General features: G+C 40.4%; 1 protein-coding gene and 1 pseudogene across 6 annotated transcripts in view; both read right to left on the bottom strand.

Moving 5' to 3' along the window:
* Positions 1-3,687: 3,687 nt before the first annotated feature.
* PCMT1 (protein-L-isoaspartate (D-aspartate) O-methyltransferase) overlaps positions 3,688-25,210 on the bottom strand; it is a 58,489-nt gene continuing 36,966 nt past the window's right edge. The window contains exons 4-8 of one of the 6 annotated variants that reach the window (XM_063812672.1): positions 24,179-24,283; positions 20,565-20,685; positions 17,733-17,818; positions 11,803-12,019; positions 3,688-4,493 (exon numbers count right to left, since the gene is read on the bottom strand). In XM_063812672.1, coding sequence (XP_063668742.1) covers positions 11,840-12,019; positions 17,733-17,818; positions 20,565-20,685; positions 24,179-24,283 — 492 coding nt within the window. In that variant the 3' untranslated portion in view covers positions 3,688-4,493; positions 11,803-11,839. Of the gene's footprint in view, positions 4,494-11,802; positions 12,020-12,734; positions 17,136-17,270; positions 17,819-20,564; positions 20,686-24,178; positions 24,284-25,210 lie in introns of those variants that run through there. The other 5 variants (XM_001173392.4, XM_054686409.2, XM_063812673.1 and 2 more) reach the window with 5 other exon arrangements.
* LOC134810249 (BTB/POZ domain-containing protein 10-like) lies at positions 17,825-19,018 on the bottom strand (annotated as a pseudogene).

The raw sequence follows: 25,210 nt of genomic DNA, 5'->3' as shown, positions 1-25,210 counted from the left end.
TTCACCAGCCCTCTATTTGAGCCACGTGCTAGGTTCAGTGAGAACACAACACTCATCTTTCTGGAAAATGGTCAGAGGAATCCAGAGATCCAACTGAAATCCAATCAGAACCCATTTGTTTTACTGTTCAGTTCTTTAAGAACACAATAAGTTGTAGGCAATGATTTATACCTAGAAGAATTTTAGCACTTACCTAAAATAATGTATTAGCCTCTGAACCCCATTTAGAACACTAAAAATAATCCATTAGTTCATTTACAATGTTAGTGTTCAGTTACCATACTCATATATTTTAGTAACATATCAAACTATTGAAAATTTGTTAACATTTAGCTGAAAACCAAAAATACCCACCTGGCTAATGAAACAAAACTAAGCAGCTTTGTTTCCTGGCTGACAATCACACACCAAGAATAGCTTCAAAAATTCATGAGCATTATTACTCAAAGATGTCAGTCTATTTTAGATCAATTGAATTTTTAAGATGCTTTAATAGAGGTACATTATATACCAATTTTAAAAGTTCAGTGGGCCAGGCACGGTGGCTCACGCCTGTAATCCCAACACTTTGGGAGGCCAAGGCAGGCAGATCCCAGGGTCAGGAGATGGAGACCATCTTGGCTAACCCAGTGAAACCCCATCTCTACTAAAAATACAAAAAATTAGCTGGGCATGGTGACGTGGAAGTCTGAGGCAGGAGAATCACTTGAACCCGGGAGGTAGAGGTTGCAGTGAGCCGAGATCGCACCACTGCACAGTGAACTTTTTTTGAACAATGGCAGTTTTTAAAATTAGGGCAGTGGAATTTAAAATACTTGCATGAACAATGTTAATGGATTATTTTCCCCCCATAATGTCATTTTCTTCTAATGTTATTGACTGGAAAAGAGTTGAAACCCTCGACCAGGTGCGGTGGCTCACACCTGTAATCCCAGCACTTTGGGAGGCCAAGGTGGGTGGATCACTTGAGGTCAGGAGTTCGAGACCAGCCTGACCAACATGGTGAAACCCCATCTCTACTAAAAAAATACAAAATTAGCCGGGTGTGGTGGTGTCTCCCTGTAATCTCAGCTACTTGGGAGGCTGAGGCAGAATTGCTTGAACCCAGGAGGTGACGGTTGCAGTAAGCTGAGATCACACCATTGCACTCAAAAAAAAAGAAACCCTCAATAAAAAGCTGATATTCATAATTCAGGCTTAGATTATATAAGTGGTTTTTGTTTTAAGAGATAGGCTTCTTAGGTTTCTATTAGAAGGGTGGAGGAAAAGAGTTTTTAAAAAAGAGAGGGAGAGACTGAGTCTTACTCGTTGCCCAGGCTGGAGTGCAGTGGCACGATCATAGCTCACTATAGCTTTGCTCACTACAGCCTCGAACTCCTGGGCTCAAGCAATTCTCCTGCATCAGCCCCCCAAGTAGCTAGGACTACAGGAGCACATCACCATGCCTGGCTAATTTTTGTTTTTTTTTGTTTTTTTGTAGAGACAAGATCTCACTTTGTTGCTCAAGCTGGTCTTGAACTCCTGGCCTCAAGCAATCCTCCTCGCTTGGCCTCCCAAAGTGCTGAGATTGCAAGTTTGAGCCACCATGCTTGGGCAAGATTACATAAATTTTGAGAGCTTGATTTGGCCTTTAATAAAGCCAAATCTGTAGAAAAAATCTCATTTCAACACTATCTCACTAGACTGAAACTTTTTGAAATGTTTTCATTGTTGCCCTTCATATTATGTAAAGGAATCATGTCTATTAAGGAAAATGACATAAGGAAATGTTTTAGAAATTATGAATACTAAAGATTAAGGAGACTTTTCTTGCCTGTAACCTGTACACACACACACACACACACACACACACACCTTACAGAAAAAAAAACTCTTAGGCCTATCTAAAATCCATTATTTCTGTTTCTACCCATTTATTCATGCTCCCTTAAAGCCCATTCCTGCTTATTCAACATTCTACAATTTTAATTCATAAACATGTAAAGTCCAAGAGCAGTGCTTGAACAATGCTGAAGGCATAGCACTGTCTGTACTAATCAGGTGGCACTTAAGTTTGTCTTATCATATTTATATAATTGTCTCCTCAAACAGACTTCACACTTTTGAGAGTAAGGGCCCTTTTCTATTCCCAAAACCAAACATAGAGACTCATATATAGTAAAATGTTGGTAATGGCTATGAAAGACACAGACCAGTGGATACATTTAAGAATTAACTTAAGTTGTAAAGAATATCTGACCTTGGCTGGGCGTGGTGGCTCACACCTGTAATCCCAGCATTTTGGGAGGCCGAGGTGGGGGGATCACAAGGTCAGGAGATCGAGACCACCCTGGCTAACACAGTGAAACCCCATCTCTACTAAAAATACAAAAAATTAGCCGGCGTGGTGGCGGGCACCTGTAATCCCAGCTACTCTGGAGGCTGAGGCAGGAGAATGGCGTGAACCCGGGAGGCGGAGCTTGCAGTGAGCTGAGATCGCGCCACTGCACTCCAGCCTGGGTGACAGAGCGAGACTCCATCTCAAAAAATAATTAAAAAAAAAAAAAGAATATTTGACCTTTACAACTATTTAAAATGGACTAGTCCTGGACCACAGGGATTCATGGCCTGAGTATGGAAGCAATTAACAGCAGCAAACTGAAGCCAACAATAAATTTAAACTCTCAAGTTTTGGGCACCAAATAATGCTAGTTTCCTGTGTCTAAGACCTTACCCAAGAAGAGGCACTTGTGAAAAGATGCATCAGTTTTAAAAGCCATTTTATTTATTTATTTATTGAGAGAGTTTCACTCGTCACCCAGGCTGAAGTGCAATGGCGCGATCTTGGCTCACTGCAACCTCTGCCTCCCTGGTTCAAGCAGTTCTCCTGCCTCAGCTTCCCAAGTAGCTGGGATTACAGGTGTGTGCCACCATGCCCGGCTAATTTTTGTATTTTTAGTAGAGAGGGGTAGAGAGGGGGTTTCACCATGTTGGCCAGGCTGGTCTTGAACTCCTGACCTCAGGTGATCTGCCCATCTCAGCCTCCCAAAGTGCTGGGATTACAGGCATGAGCCACCGCACCCAGCCTAAAAGCCATTTGTAAAGAAGTAATATTTAAGACTTTTTTCAAGAGCTGGGGGGAGTGTTCACATGCCCACAAAGGTTCTTTGCCAGAATTACGCACCCACACATGCACCCAGTAGAAGGGCTTTGCTGGGAGTGCTGATTCTGCTCATTCTGGAGCTTATATTTCCTCAGTTCCAGAACTTCTTCTTATAAAAGTTATAAATCACAACATTTAAATAAGATCCCAAAGTGCTACTGCCTTCTTAGAAATTCAGCTATAGTCATTATATTAATAAATCTTTGTATAGGTGAGAGATGGGTTTTGGTCTGTTCATCCTCAATCCTGTTCTTTCCTGACTTTAAGTCGATTCATTCACCACTCACTCACTCACCAGCATTTACTGTATAGCTACTACAGGACAAGCCCTGGGCTAGGGAGTCAAAGAGAAATGACGACTGAAGTACGGTCCTGGCCCTGGAGCAGTGCAGTCACATTCTACAGTGTACAGTTGGATTAATGCTAATTACTTACTCAGACTTCGCAAAAGGAAACAACCAGAGAAACAGTCTTTTTCCCGTGATCGTAAACACTCCCTATCTGGTGGACTTGCTGTCCTTCCTTCTATATTCAAAAACAACCAATGCCTCTTTTACTTTTAACTTTATTTGGCAAAGCAGCACTGCATAAACTGTTCAAGAACTAGGACACAGCTTACACAGCATGTTAAGTTCATATACATTATCAGCAGCAAATTAGAAACAGAAAACAACACTAAACTACAAGTCTCCTATAATTTTGAGAGAGAGAGAAGGGAAGAACTAAGTCAGTTATGTCCAATCTGAACAGCTGAGTGTTTACAGGACATCACCTGCCATCTTAAGGTTTAATATTTACAAATGCCTAGTTTTAAGGTAACAAAGCAGCTGATTGTATCTACAACATGCTATTCTATGACACCACATCAAAAGCTTTAAAAAGAAAGCTCATCTCTATTTTCTTAGTAGCATCTAACAGACATCCAAATACCAAGAATCTTAACTTGTGAATGGTGGTGTTATCCAATGCACAAAAGCAATCTGATAAATTAATATCAGAACAGAATTAAGTGTCCAAGAAAAGAAAAACCACTCCTCAAAATCAATTCACAAACTAAGTTTTCCATTTTACAGAACCCTTTCTTTTAATATTTCCAAGTAAAATATGGGCATGTTAAAGTAATATTACACAAATTTATACTTTGCATCCTTCCTCTACCAATTTGGCTCTGTGCCTCTTTGAAGAATCAGAAACCCTAAAAAAACACACATTTTCATGCTGAAAATAACAGTGTAACAAAGTCCAAAACAAGCTGTGATGGTGTTGGTTTTCAAAAAGCTTTGAGGACTGAGATGAGCAATCCACTGTAATTTTATACTGGTCAAGCTGATGTTGCTTTTACAATTCATCCCTGTGAGGAAAAAAGAGAGAAATACATTAGTAGGAGTTACACACTACCCAATTTGGCTTTATAATAGTTTAGACACAACTGTTAAGTCAATAAAAATGCGCTGATCACCAAGCAATATATTTAAAAAATAAAAATGCAAACAACCCAAGTGAAAGCAACAGAGGGTCAGCCATTCCAAACATCTTCCATGCCACTCCAGAACCAAGTATGCAACCTAAAGGGCGTGAGTTCTTCATTTTTGATTTCTAAAAATAGATTTCTTCCTTCAATGTCAAAATTCAGAAAAAATATCTTTTAGATCTACGGTCATCTTTACACTATAGTAAAATGACAACTTAAGTGTTTTAGAGTTCAAATGAGTTAATAGTTACATTCACAAAATTGGACAGAAATGTGGTCTTTTGCTCAGAATGTCCACTAGCAATTGTGGAGTGGGTCAATCTCAACCCAAGCGCTCTGAGAGAAAAGGCATCATCTGTAGGTATAATATACCTGTCAGCTGATTTCATAAGGCAGCTTTATCAGCTCCAAAAGAAACCATCCGCTCAGCCAGGTGCAGCACTGTACCAGCAACTGCCAGTGAGAGGAAGGAAGGAATAAAAATGCAGTCTAAAATAAACTGTATGGTATCTCAGTTATACCTCAGTAAAACTGTTAAAAGTGAAAAAATGAATAAAACCATGAGAGAAGCCCACAAGCCTCATAGCTGAAGGTAATATGAGTGACAAAAACCAGAACTTTAGAGGTAAAGAAGCATGATATTGATAATTAAGTCTCAAGTGGCTTAAGAAAAAGGGAAAAAATTACATATATGTATATATAGAAAGAGGGGAAAGAAATGTAGAAAAATGATAATAATTGATGACTCTGGATGAAGAGATTTAGGAGTTATTTGTACTATCCTAGCAACTTGTCGGCAATAAAAATTAAAGTTAAAAGTTTTGAAAAAGTTGTTAAGATAAATTTGAAGGAAAGAAGAAATAAAGAGCTCATAATTTCACAAGTAAGTGGGGGTAAATTACTGGACAATTTTTTTAAACTAAATTTTGTAAATTGTGCAAGAAAATATTTTTAAAATTATTTCTCCAATAAGCTGCCTTTATCCTATAGTATTGGATTATCTATTAAATGACAAATCATAAGTCTGCTTCCTCTTAATATATTCTTCCAAATAACAATATTATAATTCTCATAGAACAGCTTTTACTTAACTCATGCAGGCATTAAAATATTTGGTCAACAAAGAATTATTTGCAAAGTGCTCTATTCATAAAGTAAAATTCACTTCTGCTTTTTAGAATATGAACTGAAGATATTGTTTCTCTTGTTTTGGCTTTTTTTTTTTTTTTTTTTTTTTTTGAGACAGAGTCTCGCTCTGTCGCCTAGGCTGGAGTGCAGTGGTGTGATCATGGCTCACTGCAACCTCTGCCTCCCAGGTTCCAGCAATTCTCCTGCCTCAGCCTCCCGAGTAGCTGGGATTACAGGCAGGCACCACCATACCCGGCTACATTTTTTTTGTATTATTAGTAGAGACAGGGTTTCACCACGTTGGTCAGGCTGGTCTCAAACTCCTGACCTCAAGTGATCTGCCCACCTTAGCCTCCCAAAGTGCTGGGATTACAGGTGTGAGCCACCGTGCCCAAGCCAAAGATACTGTTATTTTTAAATAATTTACTACAATTTGGCCAGGGGCGGTGGCTCACACCTGTAATCCCAGCACTTTGAGAGGCCAAGGCGGGCGGATCATGAGGTCAGGAGATCGAGACCATCCTGGCTAACATGGTGAAACCTCGTCTCTACTAAAAATACAAATAATTAGCCGGGTGTGGTGGCATGCACCTGTAATCCTAGATATTCGGGAGGCTGACGCAGGAGAATCGCTTAAACCAGGGAGGCGGAGGTTGCAGCGAGCTGAGATCACGCCACTGCACTCCAGCCTGGGCGACAGAGTGAGACTCCATCTCAGAAAACAATAATAATAATAATAATTTACTACAATTTACCTGCTGCAAGACATTAAGTATACTGTAAATAAATTAATGCCCCCCAACAACATAGGTACCATTTTTCCAACTATCGTCTCTGTCTAAAAAATACTTTAAAAAAGGAAAAGAAATTAGGTTTATAGACCTGAATTTTAAAATTAGGGGTGCTAGGGAAAAACAAAAACTTGCTGCCAGCGCGTGCACAATTTTTTAGAAGCCTAATACTCTAAAATCCATGTAACTTTCAAGTTATTAAATTTTCCCCAATGTTCAAAATTCTGTATGACCATTTCTTTATCTGACTTACATGCATAGATCATTTACAATAAAAAACAGTATGTACTAAATTTTTAGAAAGGCTCTTTAAAATTGCTATATACTATGCTAAATATATTCATTAGGTTAATAACTATATATTTCTACTAGTATATAATTATACATAATTTAATTATTTATTAGATTTTATTAACTCTATGATACTAACATTTAGTCTTATACATTCTTTACCAAGAATAAATGAAAAGATATACTATAAGGAAACAACAATCAAAATCCATGAACGTTTTCTAATAATTTCATGGATCTTCCAAGGTAATAAAAGTGTTGTACAATTTGCTTTGTATGAAGCATTATGAGAGACAAAAAGAATTCCAAAAGTAACAGAATATATCCCTGCTTTTAAGGATGTAATGTATGTCACAATACTGGAACATATGTAAAGAGATTAAAAAGGAACAATATAGAATATGGAACACGGGATCAATTGGATCCCTTAGCACCAATACTGTCAGTCTTGGAAATGCAGTCAATTCCTAACATCTTTTTCATAGATGCAAGGCACTTTAAGAAGACATCAATAAACAAAGAGCTTATGGAATAATAAACTTGAACATTCCTCAGTTTCACAAACTAAAGATGGACCAATTACACTAACTCTTGTGACTACTAAAAACAAAAATAGTCTGGGTGTGGTGGCTCACACCTGTAATTCCAGCAGTTTGGGAGGCTGAGGCGGGTGGATCACTTGATGTCAGGAGTTTGAGAACAGCCTGGTCAACACAGTGAAACCCCGTCTCTACTAAAAATACAAAAATTAGCCGGGCCTCGTGGTGCGTGCCTGTAGTCCCAGCTATGCGGGAGGCTGAGGCAGGAGAATCACTTGAACCCAGGAGGCGGAGGTACAGTGAGCCAAGATCACATCACTGCACTCCAGCCTGGGTGACAGAGCAAGACTCTGTCTCAAAAATATCTATAAATAAATAAAAATAAAACTTTTACCAGAAGATTAACAAAATATTTTTACATATAAATTATTTATTTAAAATAAAATACATACTTAAGAACTATTAACTTTCTGTAGCAACTAATACAACTATTACATGTCCATAGTCATGAACACAATTCCACAGATTCTAGGTCTCTGGCCTATAGATCTAGCATTGTCTCCCCTTCTATTAATCCACCAAAATTACAAGTGACATCTTTCCAAGTGTAAAAAGACTCAAGTCTACATTAAAGTTTGGATCTTTACTTGGTACTAGAATTCCGCATGTCCACTAATTCTCATTTTTAAAAATACAGTTTCTGCCACATCTCCTCAGCAAAAATGGGATCTCACCCTCATCAGAGCACCGCAATTAGCTCTGGATTATTCCTCAGTAAGAAAGGTGGAAAGCTGGTGAGACACAAGACAAGGTTCCTAGGAAAGTATTATAATGAGTTAAAGTAATCCTGAAGAAAGTTTGAGGCTGGTGGCTCAAGCCTGTAATCCCAGCACTTTGGGAGGCTGAGGTGGGTGGAACGCTTGAGCTCAGGAGTCCGAGACCAGCCTGGGCAACATGGCAAAACCCCCTGTCTACAAAAAAAACAAGAAAATCAGCTGAGTATGGTGGCACACCCTGTGGTCCCAGCTACTCAGGAGGCTGAGGCAGGGGGGATCGCTTGAGCCCAGGAGGTTGAGGCTGCAGTGAGCAGAGATCATGCCACTGCACTCCAGCCTGGGTGAGAGAGAGAGACTGTATCAAAACAAAACAAAAACGGAAAGTTTGAAAGAACAGAAATCACGTAGCCTGGCAAGAAGTTGACTAGGGAACTTTTTAGATGATAATTCCCAGAAAACAGTGACAGTATTTTAGATGTAGCTATCCACCCACTTCTCTCTATCCTTACTACCACTGCCTTAATGCAGACCATCATTTCACCCTTGAATTGCTATAACCACTTCCTGTTTCTGACTCGACTTTTGTCCCTTCCCAGCTCCCGAGTAGCTGGGACTAGAGGTGCCTGCCACCACGCCCGGCTAATTTTTTTGTATTTTTAGAAGAGACGGGGTTTCACCATGTTACCCAGGATGGTCTCGATCTCCTGACCTTGTGATCCGCCCACCTCAGCCTCCCAAAGTGCTGGGATTACAGGCGTGAGCCACTGCGCCCAGCCTAAAAGCAAGTATACATTTAATGTTTAGCAGATGACTGAATAATTGTCCATAAATTTAAAAATTATTCTAAATATATTTTTTAAAGATAAGGACTTGCTCTGTTGCCCAGCCTGGAATGCTGTGGTGATCACAGCTCACTGCCGCTTCTGGGCTTAAGTGATCCTCTTATCTCAGCCTCCCAAGTAGCCAGAACTAGAGGTGCACACCACCACGCCTGGCTAGTTCTTAAATTTTTAGTAGATACGAGGTCTCACTATGTTTCCCAGGCTTGTCTTGAACTTCTGGCCTCAAGTGATCCTCCCACCTCAACCTCCCAAAGCACTGGGATTACAGGCATGAGCCACCATACCTGGCCCTATTTTAAATTTCTTAATACAAATAGTTTGGTTTTATCAAAGGTGGATTCAGGTTTTGTGGGGGCCTAAGGTTTATATAATTAGAAAACAGGGGAACCTTTTTATGAAGTTAAAAAAAAAATCAGTAAGACTATGCATAATATAAAATTAAGAACAGGGCCAGGCATGGTGGCTGACACCTGTAATCCCAGCACTTTGGGAGGCCGAGGCGGGCAGATCACCTGAGGTCAGGAGTTCGAGACCAGCCTGGCCAATATGGTGAAACCCCTTCTCTACTAAAAATACAAAATTTAGCTGGGCGCCTATACTCTCAGCTACTTGGGAAGCTGAGGCAGGAGAATTGCTTGAACCTGGGAGACGGAGGTTGTAGTGAGCTGAGATTGCACCACTGCTCTACACAGCCTGGGTAACAGAGCAGAACTCCGTCTCAAAAAAAAAATTTTTTTTAATTAAATTAAATTAAGAACAGGGTCAGAGAAAACCTAGACAAGCAAGGGCTCTGCAGCTTCAGCTTTGTTAGCTTCACTGTAAATCTACCTCTAGTCATAAAAACAAAATTCCCTTTTTATAATTCCTTCATAATTAAATTATAGGCAAGATGTTCAACACTAATATTTATTGTATATAAAAAGAAAAATTTCTAAGTTGCTAATGAAAATCAACTCTTCTTATCAAATTTCAGTAATTTCAGTAACATATTTGCCCCTTTTATACTACAATAATCTCACAATTATGTAATTGTATAAACCATACTAGAAGCAAAGTGAAGGAAGGTTTTAGTTAGTTGTTAATAACTACATCTGATTCCAGTTGAAAAAACCAGTAATTTTTTAAATGCCTTTTTAATTTTAATTTTTAATTTTTTTTTTTTTTTTGAGACAGAGTCTCGTTCTGTCACCCAGGCTAGAATGTAGTAGTGTGATCTCGACTCACTGCAACCTCCGCCTCCTGGGTTCAAGCAATTCTCCTACCTCAGCCTCCTGAGTGCCTGGGACTACAGATGCAAGCCAACATGCCCAGCTAATTTTTGTGTTTTTAGTAGAGACAGGGTTTCACCATGTTGGCCAGGCTGGTCTCAAACTCCTGACTTAAGATGATTGGCTCGCCTCAGCCTCCCAAAATGCCTGGACTAAAATGCTTTTTTTTTTTTTTTCAGTGGCTGTGCTCCACGCTATAATTCACAGAAAATAGCTATTGGTGAAGAATAAAAACAAAATTGAGAGATCTATTAAACTTATTATCACCCCTTTTCCTTATTAAGAAACTAATTATTTTAAAATAAGAATCTTTATGTCAAATAAAAATAAGATTCTAAGACAAGGAAACTGTAAAGCCGTTCTTGTTTTGGCATTTAATTTCAAGTAATTTGAGCTAATGGCACTGTTATGTACTGATGTCACTCTCTCTCATGGAAGGGAGTGGGAAGGGGAGGAAAAGAGAAGAGAAATCTTGGCTTCAAACAAAATATTCAGATTATGCTGAGACATAAAACAAAAGTGCACATTCTTTATAAGCCATGCTGTGCTGAAAGTTGCTGCATGCTGCTGACCCTCTGGGTGGGTTTGTGAGACCTGGGCACTCATTGGGTAACTTGTAGAATCCTTGCCTCTTCCTAGGAATTTAGCCAGAATAGCTTAAACAGTGGCTGGCCTATTCTATAGAATGGGGAGAAGGTGACTCTTAAACAAGGCTGAATGAAAAATAGGCATGGGCTGTCAGGTATCTATGATTTGGTTGAAACAGATAAACCAAGCTGAGAGGTAGAATGTCCTCTCTGGTATTCTGACATTTTAGAAAACTGAGACGACTGTTATCTTTCCCCTTCTTTCTCCTTGTTGGTACAATACACAGGGCAGGAAATGATGGCCCCTTGTTTGTTTTTTTTTTTTTTTTTTTTTTGAGACAGAGCCTTGCTCTGTCTCCCAGGCTGGAGTGCAGTGTCAAAATCTCGGCCCACTGCAACCTCCGCCTCCAGGGTTTAAGCAATTCTCCTGGCTCAGCCTCCTGAGTAGCTGGGATTACAGGCCTGTGCCATCACGCCCAGCTGATTTTGTATTTTTAATAGAGACGGGGTTTCACCATGTTGGCCAGGCTAGTCTCAAACTCCTGACCTCAAGTGATCCGCCCGCCTAGGCCTCCCAAAGTGCTGGGATTACAGGCGTGAGCCACTCCGCCTGGCCTCTTTTACAGACCAAACTCATTGTTTCCATGCCCATCCAGTGCTATAAAAATAATTACAAAATATAAAAACAGAGTGGCTGATAATGAAGAAAAAATCCTTACAAAGTACTGAATTGAAGCTGAAAGTCTCTCTAAAAAAAAAAAAAAAAAAAAAAAAAAGCCTTTGTGCCAACCAAGTCTCACCCTCCCTTTCCCAAAGATATATATATTAAACCAAAATAAGGGCAGACCATGCAACATTTTTCACATTTTTAATGTAATGAATTTCTGACGTTATAATGGAGGAGCACAAAGGTGACAACCAAAAACAGCTCTTGTAGTCTAATGTCTTAAAATCCACACCCTTTCACCTTGCATGTGTGGAAGAAGAAAGAGCAGAAGATAAAATCACTTCCACCTGGACCACTGCTTTTCTTTATCTGTTAAAGGCACGTATATCACCCCCATCAGAGGCTTCATTTTGATGCTGCCATCTTGTAGCTTGTCATACTGCTCCAACATTTGGTTTCCGCCTGCAGGACCAACAGGCAATATCAATCTTCCTCCGGGCTTTAACTGATCTATTAGCTAAAAGAAGAAAAAAAAAAGCACATACACCACCAAGTTACAGATTTTATTTTATTTTATTTATTTTTGAGACAGGGTCTCACTCTGTCGCCCAGGCTGGAGTGCAAAGACATGATCTCAGCTCACTGCAACCTCTGCCTCGCGGGTTCAAGTGATTCTCCTACCTCAGTCTCCCAAGTAGCTGGGACTACAGGCACACGCCACCATGCCCAGCTAATTTTTGTATTTTTAGTAGAGACAGGGTTTCACCATATTGGCCACACTGGTCTCGAACTCCTGACCTCAAGTACTCCACCCACCTCGGCTTCCCAAAGTGCTGGGATTACAGGCGTGAGCTACTGTGCCCGGCCCAGATTTTATATTAATAGTCATTTGACATCATTATAAACAACTTTTAGTGTCCATAGGCAGAAAGCAGAAACGTTCTTTATTTAGTATATACAAATTAAGGCCAGACACGGCAGCTCACGCCTGTAATCCCAGCACTTTGGGAGGCCAAGGTGGGCAGATCACTTGAGGTCACGAGTTCAAGACCAGCCTGGCCAACACAGTGAAACCCCAACTCTACTAAAAAAGTACAAAATTAGCCAGGCATGGTGTCGGATGCCTGTAGTCCTATCTACTCGGGAGGCTGAGGCAGAATTGCTTGAACCCAGAGACGGAGGCTGCAGTTAGCCAAGATCACGCCACCACACTCCAGCCTGGGTGACAGAGCGAGACTCCGTCTTAAAAATAAATACATAGTATATACAGGTTGAGCATCAATAATCTGAAAACCCGAAACTGGAAATGCTCCAAAATCCAAAACTCTGAACATCAACATGACACCACAAGTAGATAATTTCACACCTGACCTCATGTGGCAAGTCACAGTCAAAATGCAGTCACAACTTTATTCCATGCACAAAATTATTTGAACTATTATACAAAATTACCTTCAGGCTACGTGTATAAGAGGTATAACATAAATGAGTTTTATGTTTAGACTTGGTCCCATTCCCAAGATATCTCATTATGTATATGTAAATATTCCAAAATGTGAAAAAATCTGAAAAAATCCAAAATCCAAAACACTTCTGGTCCCAAATATTTTGGAGAAGGGATACTCACCCTGTACATACTTTGATTGTTATATTATTACTCAACTATCAGCCTCCTCTATTAAACGACAAGCTCTTGAGGATGGGGACTGTGTCTTATTCATCTTTGTGTCTTTAGCATCTAACACAGTACCTGGTACAACTGTAGTGCTCAAAATGTTTGAACTGAACCAACTAATATAGAACTATCCTCTTGGCGGGCCAAAGGCAGAGCATAGAATTCTAATGCCTGTGTGCCTGTTTTGAATCTTTGTGGGTTTGAAGGAAGGAGGAGGGGAGGAGAGGAAGTGTAGAAAATCAGCAAGGAATCCCTATCCTATTATTGTAGAATCTAGGGCATCACTGAAGGGATAAGGGAACCCTAGTTATACGATTCAATTGAGGTTTACTGGTACCATAAGGAGGGAAGGTAGGGCTGGAGTCCCTGCAGTGTTAGAATGAGGACACTCCTGTCAATGAAGAACCAAGAGTATTCAATGAAAGCTCTTACAGTCAGAAAACTTTTAAATCATGTTACCATTTTCATATAGCTTTACGGATCACTATTAATAAAAAACATTAAAGAAGAAACCTTACTTTGGTTTTTTGTTTTGTTTTGTTTTTTGTTGTAGTTTTTTATTGTTTTGAGACTGAGTCTCACTCTGTCACCCAGGCTGGAGTGCAGTGGCACGATCTCGGCTCACTGCAACCTCCGCCTCCCGGGTTCAAGCAATTCTCATGCCTCAGCCTCCCAAGTAGCTGGGAGTACAGGTGCCATGCACCGAGCCCGACTAATTTTTTTTGTATTTTTAATAGAGACGGGCTTTCAACATGTTGGCCAGGCTGGTCTCGAACTCCTAACCTCAAGTGATCCGCTCTCCTCGGCCTCTTAAAGTACTGGGATTACAGGCATGAGCCACCATGCCCAGCCAGAAACCTTACTTTGGATATTTATTACCTCAGGAAAGGGTGCCCTCAATCAAAGTTTTGGTTGTCTGCAAGTCTATCTTCTTGTTTTTCTCAATTTCAAGGCTTATAATGAAAAACAGCTGACTTCCTCTCCCTACCCCACCCTTGCTCTCTAAATCCAGTCATTTCAAATCCTTTTAGCTATGTCTTCTAGTATTTACCTTTATATTTCAAAACATATGCTAGATAAGGATTGAACTCCCTTAATCTACATTCTGCTTCCTTCCCCCAATCCAACCAATCATTTTTTATTAAAATCATTTCTAGTTATGACTGTGTAACTATGATTTGCTGCTGAGTCAAGAAGTATCCAATCATTGTTTCCTTTCCTCCTCTTGCTCCAAATCTGAGCTGGTTATTCTCCAGGCCTGCTGCACAGCTTCCATCCAGGCCCTTCCCTTTGTAACAATCCCGCAAACTTCCATGCCTCTGCCTGATCAAGATGCCTTATGTGGTTTCCTCTTTTGGTTTTTCCTACTATCTGTCTCTTCCCTCATTTCATTTTTGGATGACAAAAATGGCATTTTAATACATTAAATTTTAAGACATTTTAAGACATCTTAATCATTTAAGAAAGTTCCTTCAGAAGCATTTTGTGAAATAGTGCATGGAATGTATTAAAAGAAAGAGATGGAGATTTGCAAACCTAAAACTATCTTGGTGATGTGTGTGCATACAGAATTCAAGGTTGGAAATAATTTTCAACTCAGAATTTGATGGTTTGGTACTCTGACTTACAAATTCTAATGCTGTTTGCAGTCTGATGCCTTTCTGATTACCAGTCCTTAACAGGAGATCTGTTTTATTTTTCTAGAAGCTTTTATTTATTTTTTCTAAAGACAGGGTCTTGCTCTGTCACCTAGGCTGGAATACAGTGGTGCAATCATGGTTCACTGAAATCTCAACTTCCTGGGCTCAAGCAATCCTCCCACCTCAGCCTCCCATGTAGCTGGGACTACAGGCACAGGCTGCCACATCTGGCTAATTTTTAAATTTTTTTGTACAGATGGGGTCTCGCTATGTTGCCCAGGCTGGTCTCAAACTCAGATCCTCAAGCGATCCTCCTTCCTTGGCCTCCCAAACTGCTGAGAAGTGTGAGCCACCACACCTGGCCTCTAGAGGCTTTCAGAATCTTCTCTTTATCCCCTAATATTCTGAATATAAATGATATGGTTGCTCTTTTTTCTTATTTTAAAAATTCTTTGTGTTAGAATTATGTCCACCAGTTTTTAGAAAATTTCTTACTTAGGGATTAGTGCTGATTATTCCTCATGCAGAGTCTCAAGCAGCATTCCCTCTTTTCAGACCCATGCTTTACCTATGATTTTCAAGGTCTTGATGCCACCAATTCCTAAGCCTTTTCAGAGTTTTGCAGAGCAAACTGCGTATGCATAATATTTCACTCTGTAGTCTCTTTAGTTTCTACTTCCTCTACCCTCCTGGGTCAGCTATTATTCCATCTGCTTTCTATCTTCACACACTGTGGAGTTCAGGATTGCAGGTATAGTCTCCTAGTTAATTGAGTATGGAGTTTATGCTTCTGTTTTTCTGGTTATCTTGGGGTGATATCCAAAAGAAGGCATAAACATCTTCATTCTGCTATCTTAAAACTAGAAAGCCCCTTCAGTACATCTATCTTAAATCAGATGTATACATACCCCTATAATACTTGCAAGTATTACTACAATATTTAAATTCAATTTAATTAAATCTAGAAATATCTTTCAAGATCACTTCAGGGTCCCAGTAGGGAGAAATGGGCCCTGCACCCACCCGCCTCATTTAAACACAGTTCTATTTCAGATTTTAACTGTTCACTCTAGGTTGTCAATATTTTTTTTTGAAAAGTTAAAAACCCATTGGTCATGCGTTCAAATTCATTGAGCTGTTCGTTTATGACTTGCAAAATTTTCTACATTATATTAATACTTCAGTTAAAATGTGTTAAAACCACTGGTTCAATCTACCTTTTTTTTTTTTTTTTTTTTTTGAGACAGGGTCTCACTTTGTCACCCAGGTTGGAATGCAGCAGTACAAGCATGGCTCACTGCAGCCTCAACCTCTCAGGCTCACGCAATCCAAGCTATCCTCCCACCTCAGCCTCTTGAGTAGCTGGGACTACAAGTGCCTGGCACATCTAATTTTTTGTATTTTTTGTAGAGATGGGGTTTTGCCATATTGCCCAGGCTGGTCTCGAACTTCTGAGCGCAAGTGATTCATCTGCCTTAGCCTCCCAAAGTGCTGGGATTACAGGCGTGAGCTACTTTTTTTTTTTAAACAGATAATCAACAGGGCCAAAGCAATTAAGTCATTTTCCCAGTCACTTGGCCAATAAGCAGCAAGTCAATGACCAGAACAAATTATACAACTTTCATCTTCCCATAACTGATCTAAGCCTACAAAAAAAACGGATGAGACTAGACAGAAGAAACAGTGTCACCTTCATCCCCTGGTCATCTACTCAAGAACTACGCAAAAGCCATATGTAACAGAAATCTAGGACCACAGGCTACAGTGCCATGGCACAAACATGGCTCAATGCAGCCTCAACAGCTTGGGCTCAAGCAATTCTCCCACCTCAGCCTCCAGAGTAGCTGGGGCTACAGGCATATGCCCCACTGTGCCTGGCTAATTTTTTTTTTTAAACAGGGTCTTGCCATGTTACTCAGACTGGTCTCAAACTCCTAGGCTCAAGCAATCCTCCCACCTTGGCCTCCCAAGGTGCTGGGGTTACATGCATGAGCCACCATGCCCGGCCATATATCCTACTATTCTTAAGATTCAGTTCAAGTTCCATCCGTGTGTGATGTCTCCTTGACCACTCACTGCACAATTCTCTCCCTCATATGCATATTTTATTTTCCTTCCAATAGATATCCTGTGTTAATTATATGTTATCATATCGCTAATTTCCCAGTTACATATATGACATATCTCTTCTAGAATACAAGCTTTGTGAGAATATGATGTATGGCAAATACTTTCTCATATCTCCCATACACCAAATACAGCCTTACATATTCTGCTATTTAAAAAACATCAAACTGGCCGGGTGCAGTGGCTCACGCCTGTAATCCCAGCACTTTCGGAGGCTGAGGCGGGCAGATCACCCGAGGTCAGGAGTTCGAGACCAGCCTGGCCAACATGGTGAAACCCCGTCTCTACTAAAAATACAAAAATTAGCTGGGCGTGGTGGTGGGCGCCTGTAATCCCAGCTACTCAGGAGGCTGAGGCAGGAGAATCACTTGAACCCGGGAGGCGGAGGTTGCAGTGAGCTGAAATTGGGCCACTGCACTCCAGCCTGGGCGACAAGAGCAAAACTCTTTTTTGACAAGAGCAAAAAAAAAAAACAAAAAACAAAAAACAAACAAAAAAAACCCTGATTATCAGGTCATAAACTCCAGAGGGATTTTCCCAATTCTACTGTTGTCCTAGTTCTTACCTGGATCAAATATGAGCGCCACAAACTGGGGTTTAGTAATTTTCATGTCATTTATACAATTGTTTGCATATGAAAAAAGAAAAGAGTAGCAGCTAATTGTAACCAAAATGTATGATATAAAAGTCTAATTATATTTTGAACATCATCTAGAAGTCTTTTCTATTTAAGTCTTGTAGAGTTTTAGTTGAATAAAAACACACAAACAGAAAAAATCCCGACTCACCGCCTGGGGTACAACAGGGGCTGCAGCTCCCACATGAATGGCATCATAAGGGGCTTCTTCAGCATATCCCATTCTTCCATCCCCCACTGAAAGAAAAACAGCTATGCTTTAAAAACCTGTTTAGATCAAACTTAATGTGAAGAATTCTAGTACAGGAGGTTTACAATGGAGAAAGGATAGATTTTTCAATAAATGATCCTGGGACAACTGGATATTCACTTTTTTGCTGTTTTTAACTCATTTTATTTTATTTTTTGGTCAGAAACATTAAAACAATGGAATTTTATTTTGATGAAAAACTGGAGTTAACAATCATTTAGTAAATGAAAAGCACTTCATTTTCCTATCTCACAACTCTTTTTTTTGAACTCCTGACCTCAGGTGATCCACCCGCCTCAGCCTCCCAAAGTGCTGGGTTTACAGCTGTGAGACACTGCGCCCAGCCTCTATCCCACAACTCTTAAGAACGAAAGCATTAGTAAATAAATATCTGTGAACAGATTAAGGATAAGGCAGACTGGATAATAAACCACCTCTGACGTTCACACTCCCTGCACGTGACTCACTCTAAAGCATGAAACGGCACTGGAGATAACGGAACTGAAAAGTTCCGTTTTAAATCTCATCCTAATCATTCAAATAAGCCCAAGATAAATATTTTTTGCTCCTTATGGGCAGCAAACTATATGAATTTTACTGGAGGAATACTTTGGCAGAAGCACCTATTTAAGTTAACTTAAGATATAGTACCTTAATAGTACTACATTCAAAAGACATACATAGATAGTCCCATGCTTCTCTCAATTCAGGAACAGTTATGCCATCAGGACAACAGGTAATTCCTATTTTATAGTAATCCAGAATAGATTGAAACACAGTAGAACCAATTCCCTCTGCTACTTCATACTCTCCTTTCTCATTGGGTTGTGTAAAGTTATGTTCTCGGCCAGATCCAAACAAATATCCTGCCCAACACTGTATTTGGCTGTGCAGTAGAAATGGATGGGTCTACAACAAATCTAGTATTACTCACTATTGGTGCTATCTGTTCATATGTTCTTATATTCAGAGCTCCTTCTTTTGCATTCTCAAATACAAACACCATCTCCCCAGATATCTTAACAGCTATTATCTAAACTTGACTGACTACTGTTTCTACTGCTGTTCCCAGTACTGCTAATGGAACCATGTGGGGAGGCTTTTGGAGAACAAGGACTGCTTGGACGAGAGGAACTGTGATCTTTTTCTCATGCAACATGGTGCTGTCGTGTTGGAGAAGTTAACATTTCTTTTTTTTTTTTTTTTTGAGACGAAGTCTCGCTCTTGTCTGCCAGGCTAGAGTGCAATGGCGCGATCTCAGCTCACTGCAACCTCCGCCTCCCAGGTTCAAGCGATTCTCCTGCCTCAGCCTCCTGAGTAGCTAGGATTACAGGTGCCTGCCACCATGCCCGGCTTATTTCTGTATTTTTAGTAGAGACGGGGTTTCACCATGTTGGCCAGGCTGGTCTCGAACTCCTGACAAGTGATCCGCCCGCCTTGGCCTCCCAAAGTGCTGGGATTACAGGCATGAGCCACCACATCCAGCCAGAGAAGAAACATTTCTAATACAAGAAGTGAGTTGAGACTCTGTTCTTTCATGAGATGAATCCTGTGATCTGTCACTTGACCTTCGTCTATCTCTTGATCTCTCACGTCCCTCACTGGCAACATGAGACTCATATTGGTGTGGTTTACTCCTGTATTCCTCTTTCAGTGTCCACACAGGATCAGGGCAAAGGCCAAGGAAAGCAACACCTCCACTTCCTCCTCAGCCAGATCCCTCTAGAGGTGGCTGTGGCTACTAGAGCTGCCCGGGCCTTTATTTTATTTTATTTATTTTTTTGAGACAGACTCTAGCTCTGTCGCTAGACTGGAGTTCAGTGGTGCGATCTCAGCTTACTGCAACCTCCGCCTCTAGGGTTCAAGCGATTCTCCTGCCTCAGCCTCCCGAGTAGCTGGGACTACAGGCGTGCGCCACCACGCCCAGCTAATTTTTGTATTTTTCGTAGAGATGGAGTTTCACCATGTTGGTCAGGCTGGTCTCAAACTCTTGACCTCATGATCTGCCCACCTCAGCCTCCTCCCAAAGTGCTGGGATTACAGGTGTGAGCCACCGCTCCTGGCCAATATTTTATCTTTTAAACAAAACTGAGTGTGTCTGGGGAATACAACTGGATATTCATACACAAAAACATATAACTGCACCTTTACCTCACACATACACAAAAACCAACATCAGGAAGATCAAAAACCTAAACATGAAAAGCTAAAAATGATAAAGGTTCTAAGAAATAATAAGAGACATATCTTCATGGCCTCAGAGTATCCTTAAAAAGGACACAGAAAGCACTGAAAAAAATTGGTAAGTCTGACTACATTAAAATTAAGAATTTCTATTATCAAAAGGGTACCAATAAGGTGAAAAGGCACACCTCAGATGGGAGAAGAAATGTATTTATATATATAGACAAAGGGCTAGAAGCCCTGTAAGTCAAAAATACAAGCAATCCAATATCTGAACAGGTACTTCACAAAAGACAAAATCCTAATGGTCAAACACATTACAAAAAATTCAATCTCAGAGGTTAATAGGAAAATACAAAATTAAACTCACAAAGAGATGGCTGCAAAATACTCACTAGGTGAGCAAAAATAATCGTTTTTATTTTTTAGTACTTAAAAGTGATTGTAAAAAAAAATGCAATAATTACCTCTGAATATTATTTAGCTTGCATTGGATCTTCTGAAAATAAAAATCCTCTGAAGAAATTTTTAAAGTTTTCTGATACTTACCAACAAGCTGTACTCTCCCTGAAGACAGAAGTGTTGGATCGTCCTTCCTGACATTATTTATTGAGTCATCTACTAGCTCTTTAATGTGATCAATTCCTATGACTTTTCCAGTACATCCAACCTGGAAAAGAGAAAACAATTCAGTAGCTCATTGGGCTAAATTTGTTTTTCTAAAGTATTATTGAAGTTTTTCCTTATCGAAAGTCATATTCTGCAAAGAGAAAACAAAAATAGCTTAAGGCTTCTATAGATTGCTAAACACTCAGTTTATCATAAATTATTTACCATATATACAACTTTCTCAACTATCACTCTCATTGAATAAAATTTGTAATACTAAGAAAAATTATATCTTTCTTAGATTAAATCTAGAACTTTGAAGAAAATTACCAATATTTAATAGTAGTACAATAATTTTTTGTTTAAATTCCATCTAAAGTATAACTTTAAATATTAAAATGTTACATAAAGAATTTGACAGGGAGGAATTTTTTTTTTTTTTTGGAGAAAGTCTCGCTCTGTCACCAGGCTGGAGTACAGTGGCACGATCTCAGCTCACTGCAACCTCTGCCTCCCAGGTTCAAGCGATTCTCCTGCCTCAGCCTCCTGAGTAGCTGAGATTACAGGCACACACCACCATGCCCAGCTAATTTTTTTGTATTTTTAGTAGAGACAGGGTTTCACCACGTTGGTCAGGCTGGTCTCAAATTCCTGACCTCGTGATCTGCCCGCCTCGGCCTCCCAAAGTGCTGGGATTACAGGAGTGAGCCACCACACACCCTGCCTCCCGCCTGATGGGAAGGAATTTCTACACTTGTTTCTACTGCTTTTAGTAGAAAACATGAAAATATATACAGTGGCTCACACCTATAATCCCAGCACTTTGGGAGGCAGAGGCAGGTAGACTGCTTGAGCCCAGGAGTTTGAGACCAGCCTGAGCAACATGGCAAAACCCCATCTCTACAAAAGAATACAAAAACTAGCCAGGTGTGGTGGCATGTGCCTCCTAAGTCCCAGCTACTTAGGAGGCTGATGTGGTGTGAGGATCACTTGAGCCTGGGAGGCAGAGGCTGCAGTGAGCTGAGATCGTGCCACTGCACTCCAGCCTGGATGACAGACTGAGACCCTGTCTCAGAAAACAAACAAAAAGCAACAACAACAAAAATCCCTTCTTTGCATATTTATTTGTAAATTAAAATATTAAGTATAAATGTTTGAAGAAAAAATATAAAAATTTAAAAAATTAACACATAAAGGCTTTGAAGTCAAACTATCTGGGTTCTTGTCTAAGTGTCATCACTTACATACATACATACCTTGGCAAGTTAACCGTTCCTTCTTTTTTTTTTTTTTTTTGAGATAAAGTCTCGCTTTGTTGGCCAGGCTGGAGTACAGTGGCGTGATCTCAGCTCACTGCAACCTCTGTCTCCTGGGCTCAAGCAATTCTCCTGCCTCAGCCTCCCAAATAGCTGGGATTACAGGCGTGTGCCACCACACCCAGCTAATTTTTGTATTTTTAGTGGAGACGGGGTTTCACCATGTTGGCCAGGCTGGTCTCGAACTCCAGACCTCAGGTGATCCACCTGCCTCGGCCTCCCAAAGTGCTGGGATTACAGGCGTGAGCCACCACACCCGGCCTATCATTCCTTGTATGAATCAGGTTCCTCAGTACAAAATGGGGAGGAAAAAGGCATATACCCCATCATAAAAATGGGGTAGCACTTAGAACACAGGCTCTAGTGCTTAAAACACAAAGTACTTTCACACATGGTAAATGTGTGAAAAACATTAATGCCATTTTATGAAAAATAACTCAGAAACCAAATGATTTTTTAAAATGAATACATCCTCTAAAACTATAAACATGTCAAGTATAGAGAATGAGTCATTTATTAAATGGCATTTCTAACCTTAAAAAAAATCACTGACATCCATTAATGAGGACTTAACCTCTACAAAATGAGCAAAACATCTGAGAAAATATGAGTCCTTATTATGTGCCAGGCATTGTTTTAGATGTTTAGGATACCATCATGATAAAAAAGAGCAGACAAAATTTCCAACTCCCTGGAGCTTACATTCTAGTAAGTCTGCTGATTATACATTTATAGCAAGTTACATGGATTCTAGTCCAAGGTGGATCCACAACTCCCAATTTAACTAGATCAGAATATTCCAATCTGTCCTCCAGGCACGATATTTCTCAAATCAAACTGATTTGATGATCTAAGCAATGATCAACCTTTACTCCAACATATAATAGTGGGTCCCCAGTTAATACTCTGGATAACCATTAACCAGATAAGACTCTGATGAGAAAAGGCAGAAGTATAACAAGGCATTATTTTTCTAAGAGCACTTTTTCTAATGCAGAAGTTTTACCTTCATCCTGGTAAATCTGCAGGAATGTTTAGAAACCAGGCTCATTCTGGGCAGGGACAGTGGAGAGGGTGCTGGGAAATGAGTCCCCTGGGAGACGGGGCCCAGCTACGATGCTAAATATCTCAGGCTCCTGAGTGACTGGATTTCCCTGGGACCCTCGGACATGTCCCAGGGCCCGGTGGGGAAACTGAGGCCCGTACAAGGAAGTAGAATTCTGAGTTGTCGGGGCTAAGCCTGACCCCCTCTCCATGCTAACCCCACCCCCCACACTGTGCCTCAGTAGGTTTTTGTTGTTGTTGTTGTTGTTGCCCAGGCTGGAGTGCAGTGGTGCAATCAAGGCTTACTGCACCTCCACCTCCTGGGCTCAAGGGATTTTTCCTGCCTCAGCCTCCTGAGTAGCTGGGACTGCAGGTGCTCCACCATGCCTGGCTAATTTTTCTATTTTTAGTAGAGATGGGGTTTCACCACGTTGGCCAGGCTGGTCTCGAACTCCTGGCCTCATGTGATCTGCCTGCCTAAGCCTCCCAAAGTGCTGGGATTATAGGTGTGAGCCACCGCGTCTGGTCCCTCAGTAGGTTTTAAGGAGCCCCCAGCCTTCCTTCTCCCCTTCTGGGCCTGACCAGCTATACTGCTCTGTCTCCCCCAGCCACATGCCCCACCAAGTACTGTACAGAGTCCCCTACCCAGGGTCCCTGCACCATGAGATAAGGTGAAATACCAACTGTGGACCAAATGCAATAAAACCTCTGTTTTTAAGAAGAAAAAAAAAAAAAAGAAAAGAAAACCAGGCTTATTCTATCCTTTTCTGCCAAATCAGAACTTGGAAGAAGGTAGTTTGGGAGCTACTGGCCACCATCTTGTGATTACAAGGGTAGAGCTTACCGGATAATGACACCAACATGTGGAGGAAAGTAAAGCCAAATCAAGAAACAGAGAGAACCCTATCATCAATAACAACATCTGCTCTTCTAAATCCAGCCACACAACAGACCGTGTACACCCCTAGACTTTTCTGTTATATGAACTAAATAAACTCCCTTTTAGCTCTGCCAGTTTGGGTTGCATGTTCTGTCACTTGCAACAACAACAAAATCCTAAGTGATGCTCATTCCAACTGCTATCCTAATAGAATTAACAAACAAATAAACACGAAAACCACTAGTTAAAAAAACATACAGCCAAATCATATAATATTCTTCTGTTGGGGCCAGAATGAGAAATAAAACTCTTACCATACGTGCAAAACATGCAGTAAGGATTCCACTTCCAGATCCTACATCAAGAGCTTTAGCTCCTTCATGCAACTGATCAAATAGAAGTTCTAGCGCATATGCATGCTGCCAAAAGAAAACAAAATATTCATTAAGACTAAAGTACACATATCATGGTATATAAATAAAGTTGCCAACTTTCTACCAATTTTTCTACTATTGTCATCTACCAAGATAACCAAGTTATCTTGGCTATCTGCCCAGGTATTACTTAAGTAAACTGTTTGATTAGAATTCTTACATTCAGATCACGTGTTTCAGTAATTTTAGACCTCCAGTGTGTGAATTTTTAACTTTTAATTAATTCAGTAAAAAAATTAAAAGATTTATAAGTGAAAAGTCTCCACCCTACTCCCACTTCCAACCATCCAGGTTTCACTCTGTAAAGGTAACCAGTATTACTAGTTTCTTGTGACTCCTTCCAAAAAGGAAGGAATAGATTCTTTGCATATATAAGCAAATGGAAAAATACAAAGGCTAATTTTGTATTTTTAATAGAGACAAGGTTTCTCCATGTTGGTCAGGCTGGTCTCGAACTCTCGACCTCAGGTGATCTGCCTACCTCGGCCTCCCAAAGTGCTGGGATGACATACATAAGCCACCACACCCAGCCAGTATTCTCATTATTAAAAATAATCAGATCAGGCTGGGCGTGGTGGCTCAGGCCTGTCATTCCAGCACTTTGGGAGGCTGAGGCAGGTAGATCATGAGGTTGGGAGTTCAAGACCAGTCTGGCTAAGATGGTGAAACTCCATCTCTACTAAAAATACAAGAAAATTAGCTGGGCATGGTGGCAGGCACCTGTAATCCCAGCTACTCGGGAGGCTGAGGCAGAGAACTGCTTGAACCCGGGAGGGGGAGATTGCAGTGATCCGAGATCGTGCCACTGCACTCCAGCCTGGGCTGTAACAGAGCGAGACTCCATCTCAAAAAAAAAAAAAAAAAAAAAAAATCAGATCCATCCAATAGCAGTAAACACATTTACTACCAGAT

This window comes from Pan troglodytes, chromosome 5 (assembly GCF_028858775.2).
Source record: "Pan troglodytes isolate AG18354 chromosome 5, NHGRI_mPanTro3-v2.0_pri, whole genome shotgun sequence".
Lineage (NCBI taxonomy): Eukaryota > Metazoa > Chordata > Mammalia > Primates > Hominidae > Pan > Pan troglodytes.
This window is presented reverse-complemented; position numbering and strand designations above follow the sequence as displayed.